The sequence below is a fragment of the Dipodomys ordii genome, unplaced genomic scaffold, assembly GCF_000151885.1.
Source record: "Dipodomys ordii isolate 6190 unplaced genomic scaffold, Dord_2.0 Scaffold67, whole genome shotgun sequence".
NCBI lineage: Eukaryota > Metazoa > Chordata > Mammalia > Rodentia > Heteromyidae > Dipodomys > Dipodomys ordii.
The window spans coordinates 708,222-728,797 of NW_012267283.1; the positions used below are offsets into that span (position 1 = coordinate 708,222).

Here is a 20,576-nt window from a genome sequence, read left to right on the forward strand (position 1 = left end):
AAATGGCGCTGTGGCTCAAGTGGTAGAGCGCTAGCCTTGAGCTGAAGAGCTGAGGGACAGCGCCCAGGCCCAACGACCAGACCCCCCAAAAACAAAAACAAAAAACAAACAAAATCAAATAAAATCACTGTCACATGAAAACAGCTAAGTTGTTGGCAGGGCTGGAGTTTTAAACATCAAGAAGACACCATTTCCTGTGATTTCCGGTTTCTGAAGCCTGCCTGCATTTCTTAGCTTGTGGCCCTACCTTCCATCTTTAAAAGTAATCAGTTCAGGCCGGGTGCCGGTGGCTAGCTACACAGAAGGCTGAGATCTAAGGATGGAGATTCAAAGCCAGCCCGGGCAGGAAAGTCCGTGAGACTCTTATCTCCAGCAAACTACTCAGAAAACTGGGAGTGGCGCTGTGGCTCAAGTAGTAGAGCACTTTCCTTGAGCTGAAGAGCTAGGACAGCACCCAGGCCCAGAGTTCAAGCCCCATGACTGACAAAAAAAAAAGTAATCAATTCAACCTCTGCTTCTCTTCTCCTCCCCTCCCTTCCTCCTTCACTCCCTCCCTTTCTCCCTTTTTCTCTCCTTCCCTCCCTTCCTCTTTTCTTCCTCTGTGTGTGTGTGTGTGTGTGTGTGTGAGAGAGAGAGAGAGAGAGAGAATGCACGCGTGCGCATGCGTGCATGTGCCGGCACCAGTTTAAGGCTCAAACACAGGGACTTGGGCTCTCACTTGGCTTTTTTTGCTCAAGGCTAACACTTTATCACTTGAGCCACCCTCTACTTCTGGCTTTTTGCTGGTTAATCAGAGCTAAGAATCACATAGACTTTCCTGCCGAAGCTGGCTTCAAACTGCACTCTTTACATTTCAGCTTCTGAGTAGCTAATTGAATAGGCACAGCCATCAAGGCCTGACTTGTTCCTTCCTTTTTTTCTTTCTTTCTTTCTTTTTTTTTTTTGCCAGTTGTGGGGCCTGAACTCTGGGTCTGGGTGCTGTCCCTCAGCTCTTCAGCTCAAGACTAGCACTCTACCACTTGAGCCACAGTGCCACTTCTGGCTTTTTTTCTGCTTATGTGGTGAGGAATTGAACCCAGGGCCTCTGGCATGCAAGGCAAGCACTCTACCACTGAGCCACCTTCCTACCCCTGTTCCTTCCTTTTTTGATGGCTGGGTCTGTTCTGGAACTCTTGACCCTTCTGTTTCTGCCTCCCCAATGCTAGGATTACACATGTGAACCACCAGGCTTGGCCTTATGTGATCTTTCTGTAGCCCTGATTTTCTCATCTCTCTTCCTCTGTAAGGATCCTTGTAATTCCACTAATCTCTCAGTCATCATCACCTTTATCAAGTTCTTCTGCTTTGCACAGTAACATATTCACAGGTGCCAGGGACTAGGAGGTGGACATCTTTGGGGTGTCATTATTCAGAATATCATCCTTTTTTCTTGTAGATATGATGAACATAGATTATTTTTATATTCATATACTATGCATTTTGCCCAGCTCTTGCTATTTGCATTTGCTTTCAAGCAATTTCCTTTTTGGTTTCCAGTTGACTAAGATTTACTGGCAGTCAAAAAATTTGTTCCTGTTTTTGGCCTTTGTAGCTCGACCATTTTCTCACCTCCTTTTCCACATGGTCTGGCATACCCTCCCCAGAGCCGATTAGTGGCTGCAGCATGAGGCAGCCTCGGATTCCTTATTATATAACAACTTGCTTCCTTGTCTCAAGGGTGACTAGGATGGCTTCTAATAAGCACTATTAAATTAAAGAGTCTCTATACAGATCTAGTTGAGTAGGATTTTAAGTCAGGCATGTATGTTAAATATCTTAAGCATTGTGACTATAAAAGAAACCATAGAATTTCTCTCTGTTAACCTATTCCTAGATCTTCCAATAATAATCCAAGAATAAGTCTTCCTTAGTCCCGGTGTATTGTTGGCTGAATGTAGTGCTGACTTGTGTCGGGTGATATTGCGGTTTGGGTTTTGGTATGTAGGACCAGGGAGCCTGGCACAGTATGTTCAGTGACTGTTCAATGCCATCCTCGTATGGCTTGGGCATTGTGGATGATGTAGTCACCTTTAATGAGTTGAGAAACTTTCTCCTTTTTGTGTGATCTGGAACTCTTTACTACTGTATCATTATAATAATACTAATATAGAATATATAAACAATAAGCATTTCCCATGGTATTAAATTATTAATAGTATTGGGTATTATATTATGCATGATTCAGAAACATAGGCATCCCCTGGATCGCTGCTTCTAATCTCCATGCCCGTGCTCTGTACCCAGCATTCTATACCTAGCTGTTTGTTAGCCACCTATACTCCCCCACCTGCTCCATTTGCAGTGTTTGGAGTGTAGCTATGATCTGTGGAGCAAGTTTTTCCTCTGTGTAAAGATGCTCAGTCCATATGGAGTGGTCACATCCACCAACTTAGCCTCATTCATAAAAACCTGTCAGTCCAGGAGTGTTTGCTAACACTGTGTTTCTTCCCCTGGGCTCGTCTTCCCTTCAGGTGCTTTGGGAGTTGTCTTATGAATCATCCATCATCCCAGTGCTCCTACAGAACTTCCAAGCAAGTCTACCATTATTTCCAGTTTAGGGACAGGGGGTCATTCTTCCCTAATAGCAGAGTTTTGAATATGTAGTCTGTGTTTCAGGAAGGTTTAAGGGCATGCCTGTTCAATAAAATGTATTACCCTTTAGATTTGGAATCACCTTTAGATCAGTTACCCTGAAACTGGGCAGAGGCCAAGACATGCTTCTTTGATCATAAGCAATATGGAGACCCCAGCCAAGAGAGAACCATCATATGAAAATTTTGCCTGCTTTCACAAATAAAATTAAATTAAAAAAAATTTTTGCCTGCTTAAGATAGTTTTAGTTCTTCAAGGAGCAATTCTGCACTGAGAGATACCTCTTAGATCAGAATTTCCAACTGGTATTTTCTTGTATCAGTCAGGCTGTCCAAAGCCCCAGACAACACATTATAATTGTAAAGTCAATGAGTGGACTTCATTTCTAAAAGGAATCTTCTGACTGAAGTCTCTGGCTCTTCAATCTTTCATCAGGACTGATTTCCCTAATATGAAAGTGGTGTTTCTTGGACATTGCTGCTATGAATTTCTAAATAAAAATATTGTTGAAAAGGGGGTAACAAGTTCAACAAGAAATGTACTTATTACCCCTGTGCTTATAATCCCTCTGTACACCGCCTTGACAAAACAAAACAAACAAAACAAAACAAAAACAGCAAAAAAAAAAAATCACTGAGCCAGGTGCTGGTGGCTCACACCTGTAATACTAGCTATTCAGGAGGCTGAGATCTGAGGATCATTGTTTGAGCCAGTCTGAGCAAGAAAGTCTGAGAGACCCTTCTCTCTAATAAAGCACTCAGAAAAAGCTGGAAGTGGTGCTATGGCTCAAGTGGTAGAGTGCTAGCCTTAAGCCCAAAGAGGCTCAGAGACAGCACCCAGGCTGAGTTCAAGCCCTAGGACTGCCTCCCCCCCCCCCCCAATAAAAAGTTGCTGAACTCAGACTGTGTGCTGGTGGCTCACTTCTGTAATCTTAGATTCTCAGGAGGCTGAAATCTGAAAATCAAGATAAGCCAGGCAAACACAGTCAAGAATGTCCAAGAGACTCTTATTTCCAATTAACCACCAAAAATCTGGGAAGTAGAGCTGTGATAGAGTGCTGGCCTTGAACAAAATAGCCAAGCCAGAGCATGAGGCCCTGAGTTCAAACCCTAGTACTGGCATCCAGTATTAAGCTCATCCAGTGCTAATGCTTATCCTTGGCAAATGGTTTAATGAAAAGTTAATGTTTTGTGTATAGCATGTAAGCCGATTTCTCATTCTTTTCCCTTGCAGTAAAACAGATCATCAGTAATGTTTCAATATTTAATGAGACTTGCTTGAGATGGAAAAGCATGAAGACGGCCGATATAGAAGAAATGTACTTAGTAAGTTACTGAAAATTACTTTATTTGTAGCTGCTTGTCTTGTGTTGGGGTTTAAAGAATACCTGTGAGCCTAAAAATTATGGGGTGGCTGCCATTAGCACTGGAAGATTTATGGTGACAGAATCAGAAGTAAGAAAACAGCAATTTGTGCTGGGCAGGGTTTGAACTCAGGGAGTTACGCTGGCTAGGCAGATATGTTACCACTGATCCATGCCTCTAGCCAGTTAGGTGTGTGCCTAGACCCCATTCACCTATTTGGGCTTGCCATTGTAGCTGGAATGACAGATGCTGCCACCCTGCTCAGCTTCTTCTGTGGAAACGGAGTCTCTTTAACTTCTTTTCTCTGGGATTTGCTTGTAACTTTGGTCTTCCTGATATCAGCCGCCCAGATAGCTAGGCTGATAGACATGAGCCACCAGTGCCAGCCTTCCCAACTTCCACCAGCTCCACTGGGAATGTCCTAGTTCAGGTCCAGCTGAGTTCAGGTTTTTAAAGTTTTTTTTTTTTTGTAGGAAAATGTTCTTTTTCCTTGCTCCCCAAGTATTCTCAACAGGCTTCCACAGGGAGTCTACAAAAATAAGGAGGAGCTAAGTGTCTTTGGTGCACTTCCATTAAAAAATATATTTATTATCCCCATAGCATAATCACACTATGTATGGCATCACAACTTTATTATTTGGTCACCACTGCAGTTTACTTTTTGAAGAAACTTTACATGAGAAAGAGGCCTAGGAAACCTGGAGAATGTTTCAAGTCCGTGATTCACTTTGTGTTTTTATGTTTCAGTTACACATCTGGGGCCAGAGATGGTACCAGGAGGAATTTGCCCAGGAAGTGATCTTTAATACCACCACCAGCAGCTCGACCCCTGCGGTATGCTTGGACCTGCATCCCGGTACCAACTACAGTATCAGCCTCCAGGCTTTGTCTTCAGAACTCCCTGTAGTCATCTCCCTGACAACCCAGATAGCAGGTAAATCCTGAATGACAGCGTTTGGCTGAGGAGTCACACGGAGCTGTTGATTGGTGGGGAGAAAGAGCAACATTGTTGCTTTCAGCCATTGTTCAATGAACTTGAGGGAGACAGGAGGGAGGACACAAATCAGAGGGAGGCACTCAGGGGCTTGCAACTGTGTCTGGAATGTTTTATTTCTTAAACTGATGCTGGAGACAACATGGTAATTAAATCTGGGTAGCATATACATGTGCATTAATTTTTTTCTAGGTGCTTGAAACAGTTGAGATATTTCATACTTTAAGAAAAATATCAGATTTAAAAAAATCCAGTTCTCTTTCTTGGTGCTCTATTCAATTGGCCTTCTGGTACAAATACATATGTTAATCTTGGGAGGAAATGCTGGTCAATCTCAGTATAGACCTCTAACAAATCCACTCTCCACCCAGTCTTCTCTGTTCTTTTCAAATCTATGAACTCTGCTCCTCCAACCCCCACCAGTACTAAGAGTATTATATTCTTGTTTCACTGAGAAATTCAAGTGAAGATTTACTACTGACATCTCCTAAGTCTATGTGCATCTTCTCCTTTACGCCACCGCCTCCTCCTCCTCCTCCTCCTCCTTCTCCTCCTCCTCCTCCTCCTCCTCCTCTTCCTCCTTCCTCTCCTTTGTGCTGATCCCGGGGCTTGAACTCAGGACCTAGGCACTGTGCCTGAGTTTTTCTGCTCAAGGCTAACACTCAACCTCTTGAGCCACAGCTCCACTTCTGGCTTTTTTTGTATGTTTTAATTAGAAATAAAAGTGTCAAGGACATTGCTGCCCAGGCTGGCTTTGAACCACAGTCCTCAGACCTCAGCCTCCTGAGTAGCTAGGATTTCAGGGGTGAGCCACCAAGTACTGGGTTGTCCTGCTACTTCTAAAGCTGTCATTCCCTCATCTTTGTACTGTATCCTGTTCTTGCCTAGTGAGCAGTTACTCCCCATACAGAATTATTCCCAGCATTTCCCGCCAAACATGCTGCGGAATCTTCCTTGTTAATGACTAGAGCTTGTGTTCCCCTCTGGCTGTGTTGCCTCTTTTTACATGAAAACTCCTTGAAAGAAATATCTACACTGTGGGCTCTCATTCACCTCCTATTTAACTCTTCCATTTAGGAGGAAGTATGTTATTGCTTAATGGTTCCATTCAACCTCCATCTTGTCAAATGTAATGGGAAACTGTTCTTATCTATGATTTTCTCTACAGCATTCACACTCTTCCTTCTCCAGATACCTTTACCTTTGTGTTGGCTCCTTCTGGCAGCACCTTTTCTGTGTGTGTGTGTGTGTGTGTGTGTGTGTGTATGCACATATGCACACTCAGGGCCTTTCACTCTCTCCTGGCTTTTTTCCTCTTATAAATGGCACTTTACCACATCACCCATGGCTCTACTTCTGGCTTTTTGCTGCTTGTTTATAGATAATAGTCTCAGACTTTTTTGTTGTTTTTGGCTAGCTTCAAGTCACATTCCTCAGACTGAGTCCTCCTGAGTAGCTAAGATTACATGCGTGAGGGGCTGGGAAGGTGGCTCAGTGGTAGAACGCTTGCCTTGCATGCCTGAGGCCCTGGGTTTGATTCCTCAGCACCACAGAAGCAAAAAGAAAAAAGCTGGAAGTGGCGCTGTGACTCAAGTGGTAGAGTGCTGCCTTGAGCTGAAGAGCTGAGGGACAGTGCCCAGGCCCAGAGTTCAGGCCCCCCTCCCGAAAAAAAAAATTACATGCGTGAGCCACCAGAGCCTGGCCTTTAGCCTTCTTTGAAGTTTCTCTATTTTTATCGATCTCTCTTCAGCCTTGTCTCTCCCTCCTTTTCACTATCTAGACTTTTGGCCTAGGCGACCTCTGCCAATCTCAGAGCTTTAAGTATTTCCTCCAATCTCAGAGCTTTAAGTATTCCCTATATGCTGAGGATCTCCAAATGTGTATGTCTACTTCCAATCTCTTCTCTGGACTCAACTCACATGTCCATCCATCTTCTAAACATACCCTGCTGATCATAATAAGCAAATCAAAGATAATTTTTAATTTCTCACTCTCCCTTTCCCCCACATCTGTTTTCTACGTAGGCATCTGTAACTGTTATTGGTATTCACCCAATTCACTGCTCAGGCCAAGAGACTGAGGCCTGCTTCCATCCCATGCCTTAACTTATTTTACTTTTTAATTATCTTCAAATAGCCATACAAAGGGGTTTCAATTTAACACGCCCATTTGTGTGTACAGTGCATCTGGATGACTCTCCCCACCCCCTCCAATGTCATCCCCCCCTTCTCCTCATTCCCCAGTGCCATTTCCCCCTCTGTACACTGTTAGGAGTGTATTCACCCACCCTTCCTCTCCATTCATCCACTCACTTCCTATTCCCCATCATCATTTTGTTAAAATGACTGTTAATTGTTCAGAGGGGTCACACTATGGAAATTCACTTCCGTGTATGCCATCCTGCAGTCAGTGTGATCATGTCCATATGCATATGGACTAGTATGTGTTTTCATATATGTTTATTTTAGGTCTAGCTTCCACTGATATGCCCTTTTCTTGACTTCACTTCACTCCACATGGGTTGATTTTTTTCCATTTTTCTACAAATGACATAATATTATTCTTTCTGATAAATGAATATAGTTCTATTATGTATATTGGATATATTATGTATATATATATATACAATGTGATATATAACATCACATTTGTGATATTATACTATGCATTTGTACGTTGTTGGTCATCTGGGCTATTTCTATAACAGCTTTTATGAATAGTGCTACAATGAACATGGGTGTGCAAGTAGCCTTATTTTGTCTTGATTTGTAATCTTTTGAATAAAGGCCTAGGAATGTTATCACTGGATCATCATTCTATTTTTAGCTTAGGTATTTTTTTGTGTGTGTTGGTACTGGGTTATGAATTTAGAGTCTCGCACTTTCTCTTGGCTTTTTTATACAAGGCTGATACTCTACCATTTGAGCCATATTCACTTGAACTGGATAATTGGAAATAAGAGTCTTATAAATATATCTGTCTAAACTGGCTTCAAACTGAGATTTTCAAATCTCAGCCTCCTGAGTAGCTAGGATAATAGGTTTGGCCCACTGGTGCCTGGCTCTGTTTTTAGCCTTTTGAGCAATTTCCACACTGCTTTCCATAGTGCTGCACTAGTTTACATTGCCTCCAACATTTGCTGCTGTTCTTGATGGTGGCCATTCAACTGGTGTTTTGATTTGTATTTCCCTTATGGCCAGGATGTAATCCACTAATAATTTCTGTTGGCTTGCTGACCAAAATGTATTCTAACTTCAACCACTTGCTTGATCCAAACAGTAGCAACTGCTTGATTGGACTTCTGTAGTAGGTGCTGCTGATTCTCCTCCTCCTCCTCCTCTTCCTCTTCTTCCTCCTTCTCCTCCTCCTCCCCTTCCTCCTTTGTCTTTCATCCTCCCCATCCTCCTTCTTCTCTTCCTCTTCCTCCTCCTTCAACAAGGTCTTGCTCAGCCTCCAGAGTAAGGGGATTACAGATGTGTGTCACCATGCCTGGCTTTCCATAGCTATTTTCTACTCTTGCTTATCACCCAACTCCTTCAGACCTCAGTGTCAGTCTTCACTATAACTTTGAAAGGATAAGTCAGCAGCCAGAGTGTTCTTTTACAAATGAGTGTGAGGGGCTGGGAAGGTGGCTCAGTGGTAGAGCGCTTGCCTTGCATGCATGAGGCCCTGGGTTCGATTCCTCAGTGGCGCTGTGACTCAAGTGGTAGAGCGCTAGCCTTGAGCTGAAGAGCTGAGGGACAGCGCCCAGGCCCGGAGTTCAGACCCACGACCGGACCCAAAATAAATAAATAAATAAAAATGAGTGTGAGCTGAGCATGGTGGTACATACCTGTAATCACAGAACTTGACCATGATCCTCTTAATCGTTGCTCTTGGTGAACATTTCTGATTTCAATGAACATTTCATATTATTTGAGTTAGGAGTTGGAGGTTTCGTGGTGATGAGATACTTCTTTCTAGCTAATTTTAGAGGCTAAATATACCTTAGTAGCTCAAGCTCACAACTGTGCTCATGACCACCAGGGGACACTGTTGAGTTGTTCAGGTTCATTGGTTAAATTTTTTGAGGTCTGAAACTGAATTTTCCAACTTTATCTACTTTTGAGAATTTGCAACTCTTAAAAATTGGATGAGAATTCAAGTTAAGACTTTATTTAACAACCTTTTTCCTTTTATGGAAGAGAAAGAAAAGAATGTCAAGTGTTGATATGAACAGATTCTCCTAAGCCTGATCTGGCTTTGTTTCGGTAAAATCCTTTGATTGGTGAATTTTACCAGAAATGTTAGGCTAAGGATTTGGTCCTGGAAAATGCAGCTGCTGATTTCCCAGAAGAAAAGTCATCAGCGGGATTCCCCTTCCTTTAAGCCAGATCTTACTGATGGGGACAGGATGAGGACGAGAGCTTTAAATACTCGCTGACCTCAGAGAAGAGAGGAAGTTCTAGGAGGCTGAGGGACAAAGGCAAATGTCCAGTGAGCTGGGAAGAGGGCCCTGACGTGGGGGTGGGAAGATGGAGTCTATCATGGGTTTCTGGTTCGAGTGACTCATTGGATCGAATTCTTAAGAATAGGCTAATAGTTCACACCCCTTTTTAGAGCAAATGCAGAATAAATATGCTTTCACTGTGCCTCTGTATTGTGTGCATGTGTGCATGCATGTGCCCTCATACACGCTAGTACAGGGGCTTCAGTTTAGAGCCTGAGCACTGGCCCTTAGCTTTTCTGCTCAAGGCTGGCTATTCTATTACTTGGGAACACACCTTCTCTCCCAGCTTTTTGCTGGTTAATTGGGGGTATGAGTTTCAGGGACTCTGGCTGTCCTGGTTGGCTTCGAGCTATGAGCCTTAGATCTCAGCTTCCTGAGTAGCTAAGATGGCAGGAGCCACTGGCTCCTGGCTAAGCTTCCATATGGATATGGATCATGAAGAGTCAGGACATTCACACCTTGGCTAACAGTTTAGATATTAGGCAGAATCTCTTTTGCATAGGGATAGTCAGAGAAGCAGAGAGGGATCAGTGTGGCAGTGTGTATGGCGGGGCTGGCTGGGCGGGGTAGGGAGAAAGATACTGGTGAAGGAGGTAGACCACATGCACTATACAACACGGTGTCTACTTGAGTTCTCGAGTTTTGGAACCAAGAATGCTGGAGGAAAAAGGGAAGGAAACACAGAAAGGAAATCCTTCCTTTCTGCAGAACTGGGCCTCATGCTTGCTCAGCTGGTGCTCTACCCCTGGAGTCATACCTCCAGGCTGGCTTTTTGCTAGTTATTTTGGAGATGGAGTCTTGACAACCTTTTTTAACCTGAGCTGGCTTTGAATCACAATTTTCTAAGTCTCAGCCTCCTGAGTAGCTAGGGTTACCAATGTGAGCCATCAGCACCTAGCTTGGGATTTGTTTTAATGGATGAGATGAGGCTAAACTTCCATGGTAATTGTCATTGCTTCTAGCACAGGGTTGAGATTGTTGATGTGTAGGACTGGTAAAGAAACTGCCTGCAGGTTCTGTTACCATGGCATACACCTAGGGAGAAAGGCCACTATTTTCCAGACCACATAGGATCATCCCTTGTCTTGGGTCTGATGGAATTTAGATCAGGAAGGAGGCTCATGGGAAGTAGACCAGATCATCCCAGGACCACAACTTGGACAACAAGGAAAGCAGCCCTTTGGGAAACAAAGCAAGCAGTCAAGAGGACTGATTACTTGGAACAAGTCTACTCAGCTTGAGCCAAGGCAAAACCCAGTTTGAATCTCATGTTGATTGAATCAGCCAGATGCCAGTGGCACCTTTAAACCTCTGAGAAGCACACTAGCCTGGCAAAGGGCAGTAGTCCTGGAACAAACTGAGAGTGGTGTAAGCCTTCCTGCTTGTTTCCTAGTATTTCATCTTCTTCCAACCAAGTGAGCACTGTGTTTTGCTCTGACTGAGGGTTTGGAAGTTTAGTTTAGAGGAGCTTGAACTATTTGTGTTGGAGAAGAGCAGAGACATAATTTGAAAAGCACAAGAGTGACCAGTTAATCTCCCTCCAGGCGGAAAACAGGAAATGGGAGATAACAAAACAGTTATTTTACTGTTACAACAAAGCATCACAGATGAAAAATGTCATTAAGGCCCGAGGGCAAGAACTGTCCAGCAGACGCACATGTTCCGCGGTCTGGGCCTTTTCCTCTTTCTGCCTTCACCACTGGCAGGAGTGTAGCGGCTGCCTTCTTGGAATGTCTTTCTGGACTTTTCTTAAAAATAGCAGAGACCTTTAGCAAATGTACTCCATGAAGTCTTGCCTGTCATTGGGGTGTTCCAAGGGGCCTCCCAGGGTCCCTAGCAATCCCACAGCCTTGGGGAAAATGGGACCTGTGCCACCCTGTGTGGGTGTTGTTGGAACAATCCTAGATTTCACACTTTTAACAAAGCTCTAGATTTCCAGTTGTTTTGGCTTTCCTTTAGGCCACCGGCTGCCCTTATTTTTCTTGTATCGGGTCCCCTGACAGCCACATCCACTGCTATTTAAGAAATGGCTCCATGTCTTCCCTGTAGCATTTGTACCCAGGACCTGGCTCAGGATTTCCAGCTGCCTTCTGGAAAGTTCTACAGATGCTTCAGCCTTACAGGTCTAGAAGTGGCCTGCTTCGGAACTTGCCTCCTGACTCAGTGAATGACATCATCACTGATCCAGTGATCAGCAGGGAAGCCCAAGCTCCTCTCTTCCTCATCTTCTACCATGCCCTGTCATCATCACTCACCCAGTGACCAGAACAGAAGCCCACGCTCTTTCCCTTCCTTGTTTCTATCACATCTTGTCACTCCTGTCCTCTCTTCTCTACTCAGCCATCACTGCCTTCAGCCCTCAGGCTCTTCTTACCCCAACTACCGGACAGCCTGTGGTTTTTCACCTTTTTCTAATTTACCCACTGTTCAGTTTCTTAAGTTATACATTTGTTAAAATAAATCTTTGAGTGGCCGCACCCTGGTGACCCATGCCAGTTGGAGGATGGAGGTCGGAGGATCATGAGTTTGAGGGCCTATCTCAGAAACAAAATACAAGCAAAAGGGGGTTCAAATGGTAACAAACTTGCCTGGTACACGTGAAGTCCTAGGTTCAATCCCTAGCACCAGTACTACAATAATAGGAATGAAAACCTAGTGGATCTTATCAGTTCACTCAAAGGTGATAAAAACCTGCTAGATCACTATGGTGGATGCGCATGTTCAAGAAATACCACGATGAATGAGAAACGTGTACAGCAGAGAATGGATTCAGATCATGGCCTCACTACATGCAACTAACTAGTTCTCCGTGTGTCACTTTTCTCATGTATAAAATGAGATGTTTTTGTGTATATGCCAGTCCTGGGCCTTGTCTTTGAGCTTTTGTGCTCATGGCTTGTGCTCTACCATTTGAGCCACAACTCCACTTCTGGCTTTTTGGTGGTTAATTGGAGATAAGAATCTCATGGACTTTCCTGCCCAAGCTGGTTTTATACCTCAAGCCTCAGATCTCAGGTAGCTAGTATTACTGGTAAGCCACCAGCACCTGGCTAAAGTAACATTTTCAAAAGTATTAATCATACTTGTTCCACCTCTGAGTTTAAGAACATTAAAAAGATATATAAAAGCCAAGTGCCCTGGCAGCTACTGAGTAGGTGGAGATGATCCCCATGTCAACAAACTGAGCATATAGTGCATGCCTATGGTCTTAGCTACACGAATGGCTGTGGGTGGGACAGTTGCAGTCCAAGGCTGATCCTAGATAAAACTTCAAGACCCTGTAAAAATTAAATTATGAGGAATATGTGGCTAAAGTGGTAGAACACCTGCCTAGCAAGTGTAAGACCCTTGTACTACCATCAAACCCCAGTACCACCAAAATTAAGAGAGAGAGAAAAAAGAGAGAGAGAGAGAAGGGTGGGAGAGGGAGAGAGGAAAGGAGGGAGGGAGGGAAGGAAAAATACACACGAAAGTGAGATAGGATCCAAAGATAGTTTTATTGCAGGTGAAACAGGCTTGGGCCTGGGGCCAAAAAAAAAAAATCTTTCTAAAACTTCCTCCTTGCCTCAGCTTTGCTCCCTACCTGAGGGAGAAGTTGAATCTATAGGGAAAATGTCAACCTGCTTTAGCTTTGCCTTGATTCAGGTTTCCTAGGCCATGGAAGGGAGCAGGTGCCACAGAACCTGTCCTGCATTCAGGCTGCCTATGCTTCACCAAAGAAAAACTCAAAACCAAAAGGATAGGGGCCCCTGGGACCAACGCCAGACACTGGCTCTCTCATAGATCACCCGGATAGAAGGACAGGTAGGAACTCTGATTACAGAGGAAGGAAAAGATGGGAAAGGAAAGATGTTCTTACCACTTCAGCCAGGTAGAAACCCTAAGAAGGAGAGAAAATAAATACTTTCCTACTACCTTCTGTTTGGTAGGTTTGTTGGGGTGAGTATAATGTGAGGCATGTATGAGACATAGATAGTGTGTGTGTGGTTAGTGGCTGACACATTGTTGTCACAGGCTGAGTGGCATCTGAGGCCTAAACTCTGTGAACGTAACCATCCATAGATGTGAGAGCCCTGGGGCCAGCCAGCCACTAGAGATTCCTCTCAGTAAAAAGTCTACTTGGGAAATGTATCTGTGGAAGGGTAACCTCAGATCAGAGAAATGTGATTGTAAAGGATACAGAAGTCTGTCAGGTTGGTCTTCCCCATGTAGGAATCCACTGTCCATTGCATTGCAAGGCTGAGGACATTAGAAAAGAAAAGAGACTTATGTTTACTTTCCACTTGATGCTCCAAGACAGGGCTGCCCAATCAGTTTATTCTCTGGGAAGGGCTTCATGGTGGATGATATCTTTATGGAGGGCATGTGGAAGGGATCATATGGGTAGACAGGAAGGAGAGATGAGGTAGGCCAAGTCGTACTGTTTTTATGACCTTAACTTTTTTTTTTTTGCCAGTCCTGGGACTTGAACTCAGGGTTTAGGCACTGTCCCTGAGCCTCTTTGTGCTTAAGGCTAGCACTTTACCACTTGAGCCACAGTGCCACTTCTGTTTTTTTCTGAGTAGTTTATTGGAGATAAGAGTCTCATGGACTTTTCTGCCCATGCTGGCTTTGAACCATGATCTTCAGATCTTAGCATCGTGAGTAGCAAGGATTATAAGAGTGAGCCTCCACTAACTTCTCTCTGTCTCTGTCTCTGTCTGTCTCTGTCTCTCTCTCTTTGGGTGGGTCATGGGGCTTGAACTGTGGGCCTGGGTAGTGTCCTTCAGCTCTTCAGCTCAAGGCTAGCGTTTTACCACTTGAGCCACAGCGCCACTTCTGGTTTTCTGGTGTTTTTTTGGAGATAAGAGTCTCATGGACTTTTCTGCCCCAGCTGGCTTTGAACCACAATTCTCAGACCTCAGCCTCCTGAGTAGCTAGGATTATAGGCGTGAGCCACCAGCACCCGGCTAACTTCCTTCTTGAGACACATTAATCACTTCTGAGGGTATCATTCCCAATGACTTAATTACCTTCCCCTAAGCCCCGCCTTGTAATAGTCTACCACCTCTCATATAACACTGGGAACCAAGCCTTGAAAACATGAAATGAGGTGCACACCAAACCATTTGACTTGCTGAAGACGAACCTATTTACCATGCTGGCTTAAAGCCCTCAGCATCCAACCCATCATCACTATTTTTGGGGAGGGGGGTAAAGGTTATATACAGAGAGGTTACAGTTATATAAGTCAGGTACATTTATTTTTGAACCATATCATATCCCCCTCATTTGTCCCAGTTTTCCCTCCCTCCCCCTTTCCCCCCACAAGTTGTGTAGTTCATTTCCAACAAAGTGTCTAGTAAGTATCACTGCTGAATTAGTTCACCCTCTGTCCACCATTTCCGTGCTTCCCTCTCCAAATCAGATAAACTTGCATACAAGACAAAAGGTACAGAAATAAAAAACAGCTTCAAACGTGGGGGGGAGGGGGCAGAAAAAAAGAACTTTAAGTAAAATAAAAAAAACCTCTTGTTTCCACTTTTTAGAGTTCATTTCACTAAGCATCATTTTATATGATCATATGCACATAGCTATTAAGCCCTTGATGATCACTTCTTTTTATCAAATGGTAAAATATATATAACATAAAATGTGTCATTGTAATCCTTTTTAGGTATATAATTCTTCAGTATTAGGAACACTCACAATATTGTGCAATTATCAAATTATCACCACCATCTGTTTCCAAAAGAGTTTTTTTTTTTTTGCCAGTCATGGTGCCTGAACTCTGGGTCTGGGCGCTGCCCCTCAGCTCTTCAGCTCAAGGCTAGTTAGTGCTCTACCACTTGAGCCACAGCACCACTTCCAGCTTTTTCTGCTTATGTGGTGCTGAGGAATCGAACCCAGGGCCTCATGCATGCAAGGCAAGGACTTTATCACTAAGCCATCTTCCCAGCCCCTCCAAAACAGTTTATTTCAAGCCAGGGCTTGAATTCATAGCCTTGTACCAAGTAGGTGGTAGTTCTACCACTTGATTAATGTCTTCAGTCCTATTTTTTCACTGATTAGTGTTTTGAAGATGGAGTCTTGCAGACTTTTCTGCCTAGGCTGGCTTCAAATCATGACCCTTTAGATCTCAGCCTTTCTAACTAGAATTATAGGCATTAGCCACTGGCATTTAAAATCTCCCCACCCCTCTCCACCCTCTTTCTTGCTGGGACTGAAGTTTGAATTTAGGGCCAGCTTTGTGCTCTCATTCAGTTTTTTCATTCATAGCTGGTGCTGTACCAGTTGAAGCATGATTCGAGTTCTGGTTTTGTTTTTTGCTGGTTAATTGAAGATAATAGTCTTGAAATTTGGTCTGCTCAGGCTGATTCTAAACCTCAGTCTTCAAATCTCAGCCTCCTGAGTAGCTAATATTACAACATGCACCGCAACCGTCAGATAGTTCTTAATAGTGGAATCATTCAGTGTTTGTATTTTTGTATGACTATTTCATTTAGCATAATGTTTTCAAGGTTTATTTATGTCATAACTGTGTCATTTTTTTAGATTAGAACTTAAATGGCTTCCATTGCTTGCGTGCGTGTGCACACGTGCACGCGCGCTCGTATGTGTGTGTGTGTGTGTGTTGTCTTGATCAAACTCCTTTTTCTCTCTTCTTTTCAACACTTACAGAGCCTCCCCTTCCAGAAGTAGAGTTTTTCACAGTACATGGAGGGTCTCTACCACGCCTCAGGCTGAGGAAAGCCAAGGAAGAAAATGGGCCCATCAGGTCAGTACCTATCTTTTCTCCAGTTACCTAGTAATCCCTGGGGGGTGTTTTGGAAACTGGTTTGTGTGAGAAGATGTCCCTGGGGGTGGCTGCAGTTGAGTAGTGGAGACAATGCAACAAGGTCTCTGTTTTGTTTCCTGGGGCACAGACTAGACTTTTTTTTTTTTTTTACCTGGTTATGGGGCTTGGACACAGGGCCTGGGCACTGTCCCCAAGCTTTTTCATTGAAGGCTAGTGCTCTACCACTTTAAGTCGTAGCTCTACTTCTGGTTTTATGGTGACTAATGGGAAATAAGAGTCTTATAGACTTTCCTGCTCAGTCTGGCTTCAAACTGTGATCCTCAGATGTCAGCCTTCTGAGAAGGTAGGATTACAGGCATGAGCCACCAGTGCCTGGCCAAGCTAGAACTTTTAATCTCAATAAATGAAGAGAGAAACATCTATGGGACCAGCATTTGGGCAGTTTAGCTCAGGAAATCAGATTCACCCCTTCAGTCATTGAAAGCATGGGTTGAGAACATTAGGCATTGTCCTTCATGTTCATGTTCATTGTCCTTCATATACATGTTTTAGCATTGGTGGTGGGTCAGAAGCATCATTTTATTGCCTGAATACGTTTCACTTTATGTCAGGCTGACTTTGGCGTGTGTGTGTGTGTGTGTGTGTGTGTGTTGATTTCTGAAAAGGTCATTTGGATGATTCTTTTTATCCAGTCACCTATAAGGGTGAGACACTGTAGTTCATGACCACTGTTGGGACTGCAGATGGCATCAGAATGTTGGAGGGCGACATTGTGTTTGTTTTGGCTGTTTATTTGCAGAGTTCATGGGAGCATTAAACTCATAAATTGACACATTGAGTTGAAACTACTTTGTATAACTACTTGAAAATAACAGGAGCATAGAAACATTCTTTCCTCATCCTCCGTGTGTGTGTGTGTGTGTGTGTGTGTGTGTGTGTGTGTGTGTGTGTGTGTGTGTGTGTGTGTGTGTGTCTGTGTTCTAGGACTTGAACTCAGGGCCTGGGTGCTTCCCCTGAGCTTTTCTGCTCAAGGCTAGCACTCAGTCATTTGAGCCACAACTCCACTTCCAACTTTTTGTTTTTGATAGTTAATTGAAGGTAAGAGTCTCATAGACTTTCCTATCCAGGCTGACTTCGAACCATGATCCTCAGAACCTAGCCTCCTGAGTAGCTCTGATTACAGGTGTGCGCCACTGGCGCATAGCAACAACCCCTTTTTTTAGAGAGGAAGATGAAGGTTGGGCTGGAGAAAGCTGCAACTTGCTCACAGTACCAGGTCCAGGCGATGGCCTTGGGTGTGGCCTAACCTGCTTTTCCTTAGTCCTCTCTCTACCCTCAGTGTAATAGAGGTTAAAAAATAAACATGAGATATTATGAAATTAGGAAAAAGGAAGTTTAGGGGTACTATAAAACTTGGGCTTTCCCTGCTTTCATATTAGTTTAAGCTCAGGGTCTTTTCAGGGATGGACATTGCCAATCAGTTGCTTCTTGATTCCTGATCAGTTACTGGAAGGCCTTGAACTCTGTAGCCCCAAGGACAGATGCAGCGACATCACTGCCTGAGAGAATTTGCAAGAGCAAATGGCATACTTAAACCAAATAATGAGGCAAAAAGAAAAGCCAAGTGACAGTCTATCCTTGTGCCTGTGTGCTGGCCAGTGGCTCCCGAACAGGAAGTGGAGATGTGAGTCATGTAGGGAGGGGGGTGGGGTGAGAAAGAAAGCACAAGTCTTTCCAGAATGGCCAGGTTCCAAGCCGTGCCAACTGCCTCCTTGACGTCACTGGGGCTGGTTACCAGCAGAGAGTGGGGTGATTTTCTCAGCCTGTGCGCCTGTTTGAGCAGACACTAGCAGCTCTGCCATACCTGATTCTTTTCTGTGCCTTTTCTGAGGGCAGTGGATCAGGAGCCCGAAGGGAGCAGAGGCCTGGGGACTGAGTCTTCCTTTGTTATCCTTAGGCAGAGGATTTGGCCCCAGACTGGACTCCTTTGACGCTAGTGTCTCCCACCCTTGCTAGGTGATAGGAGTTACCTGGCCTGCTTTATCATAGTACACATTCCCAACCCTACTTCTGGAGATTCTGACTCAGGAGGTCTAGAATGGGGTCTGGGAAGGTGTATTCATTAAAGGGTTCAGGGGGAGCTGCTCCTGTCCTCTGCTCAATGCACAGAATCAAATGAGTGCAGGTGAGCCTTGAACATGCACTTCACCATCGCTGTCCACAAGGAAAGCTGAGCTTGAAGAGGTGCTTGTGGATAGCAGAGAGCTGTTGAGCTGTTAGATTTGCTTTCTCCCTGTGGTCAACATTCAGAGGAATGCCAGCTTTGGGTTGTAAATGTTCCCCATGGATAGTGGAAGCCCAGGCGATATTTATAGCCTGCAGGTTTTCCTTTGTAGCTTTTGTGCTGGCTGAAAGTGAACCCAGGCTGTATAAACCGGGCTCTAAGGATACCTAGAATATTTGGAAACTTAGTAGATGGCTGGAGAGTTTCCAAAGGCAACATCTTCTGTGAGAGGGTTCCCTCTTCTTAACCCAGGAATTCATGAGCTTCTAGGAGGCAGGAGATGGGGCACTAGGGATTTGGAGCAGGAAGTGCAAATTTGTCTGGGAAAATAAAATTCTGTGACCTAATGAGTTTTGGAAATTACCCTAATCCTATTCGATGCTGATGTAGGCTTTTTCTCCTTACTGAAAAGCTCAACTCAAGAAACACTACAGAGGGTTGATCTTCGCCACAGAAATGTGCAAGGACTTTGCAAGAAGAGGAGAGTAAATCATTTAAACTTCTGCTGTCAAGTCAGCTAGAGACAGAGGATGTTCAAACATTTACTATCAGCAGGAGATAAGACCTGAATAGATGGCAAAGGAAAGGGAGATGTGACTCATTCCCAGTACATTTTTATTCTTGTACTTCCTTTCATAGGCAGGGCGTTCTATTTGGTTGAATAAATAATTTTTTAAAAAACACACACATGACAAAATGATACCAGATTGTGAGCGGGATTTCTAGGTCTAAATTTAGGGGATAGTTTCATAATGTACCTATGTCATTTTACCTTTCTGGCTGTCTTGGGATCTTGTCAGCCTAGATTACCTCATGGTGACTTTGCACTCCTGGCTTCTCATTTATTTCATATGAACTTTGGTATCAGCCTGTGGACTGAAGGGAATGTCGATCACATGAGTTCTGTTTTAAGTTGCCACATGATTGTCTAGAAATGTTTTTCAGACTTAGCACTTTAACTGTTACAGACAGCTGGCCTTCATGTGACTGCTAAGCCCTCTCCACAGGCTCAGCTTTACTTGCCCATGGGGAAACTCACTGATTAGATCAGCTGGATGACAGACACACAAGGAGGCCACGCAGCTAAAAGAGGCTGTGCTTAGCATCTGCCCACAGCTGGACCTTAGCTTTCTTACCCAGTATTACCTGGGATTAACACTTAAGCTAAACGTGGAATGCGGTGACTATTGGCGTTGTCTGGGTGGACAGATCACCTGGGCCAGGACTTCTTGCCCAGTCTATGTCCCCAGTGCCTTGAAAGTGCTCATCTCATTCTAGTTCTGTAAATTCAAATAAATGAATTCTCCAAGCAAGGGTATGAGAGGTAGGTTTGATAAAATGCACACCCGATCCAGACAAACCAAGTTAATGAGCTCCCTCCCAATGTGTTTGCTTTCTTTGTGCTCTCAGCTCCTATCAGGTGGTAGTGCTTCCTTTGGGCCTCCAAAGCACATTTTCTTGTGATTCTGAAGGGGTGACCTCGTTCTTCAGCAATACCTCTGATGCTGATGGATATATGGCTGCAGAGCTCCTGGCCAAAGATGTCACAGATGATAGCCTGGAGGTATCCATTGGAGACAGGCTGTACTATGGGAATTATTATAATGCACCCTTGAAAATAGGGAATGATTACTGCATTATACTACGAATCACAAGTGAATGGAATAAGGTATAGTTCTCTCAAAGCTCTTGCAAACTCTGCATCTTGCTTTCCGCATGAAATATAAGTGTGTGAACATGTGTTTTCTGAGTATTTGAGATGAACACAGCCTGTTATAGCCACCAAAATGTAGCGATGACTCTGCTTTGCCTTTATAAAGGATGGGCAGGCAAAACCCTTACAGATGCTTCAGTCTGAACTTCCTGGGGGACCTCCTTGGGTCTGCAGGGAGGATGGTCTGGTTTTAAGGAGACAGTTTCCTAATGTAGCCATGTCATTTCCCTTTCCGGCTGGTCTGAGGATCTCAAGGCCAAGGATCCATGTTGATCTTACTTCATACCTGCATGCTGAAGCTGGAGGTGGAAGAGAGTCTAGA

At 44.0% G+C, this 20,576-nt stretch overlaps 1 protein-coding gene across 1 annotated transcript in view; it reads left to right on the plus strand.

The window, feature by feature from the left end:
- Susd1 (sushi domain containing 1) overlaps positions 1-20,576 on the plus strand; it is a 98,092-nt gene that overhangs the window by 62,756 nt on the left and 14,760 nt on the right. The window contains exons 9-12 of the mRNA XM_013023220.1: positions 3,865-3,956; positions 4,743-4,929; positions 16,139-16,235; positions 19,951-20,209. Of these exons, the coding sequence (XP_012878674.1) occupies positions 3,865-3,956; positions 4,743-4,929; positions 16,139-16,235; positions 19,951-20,209 (635 nt within the window). The remainder of the gene's footprint in view (positions 1-3,864; positions 3,957-4,742; positions 4,930-16,138; positions 16,236-19,950; positions 20,210-20,576) is intronic.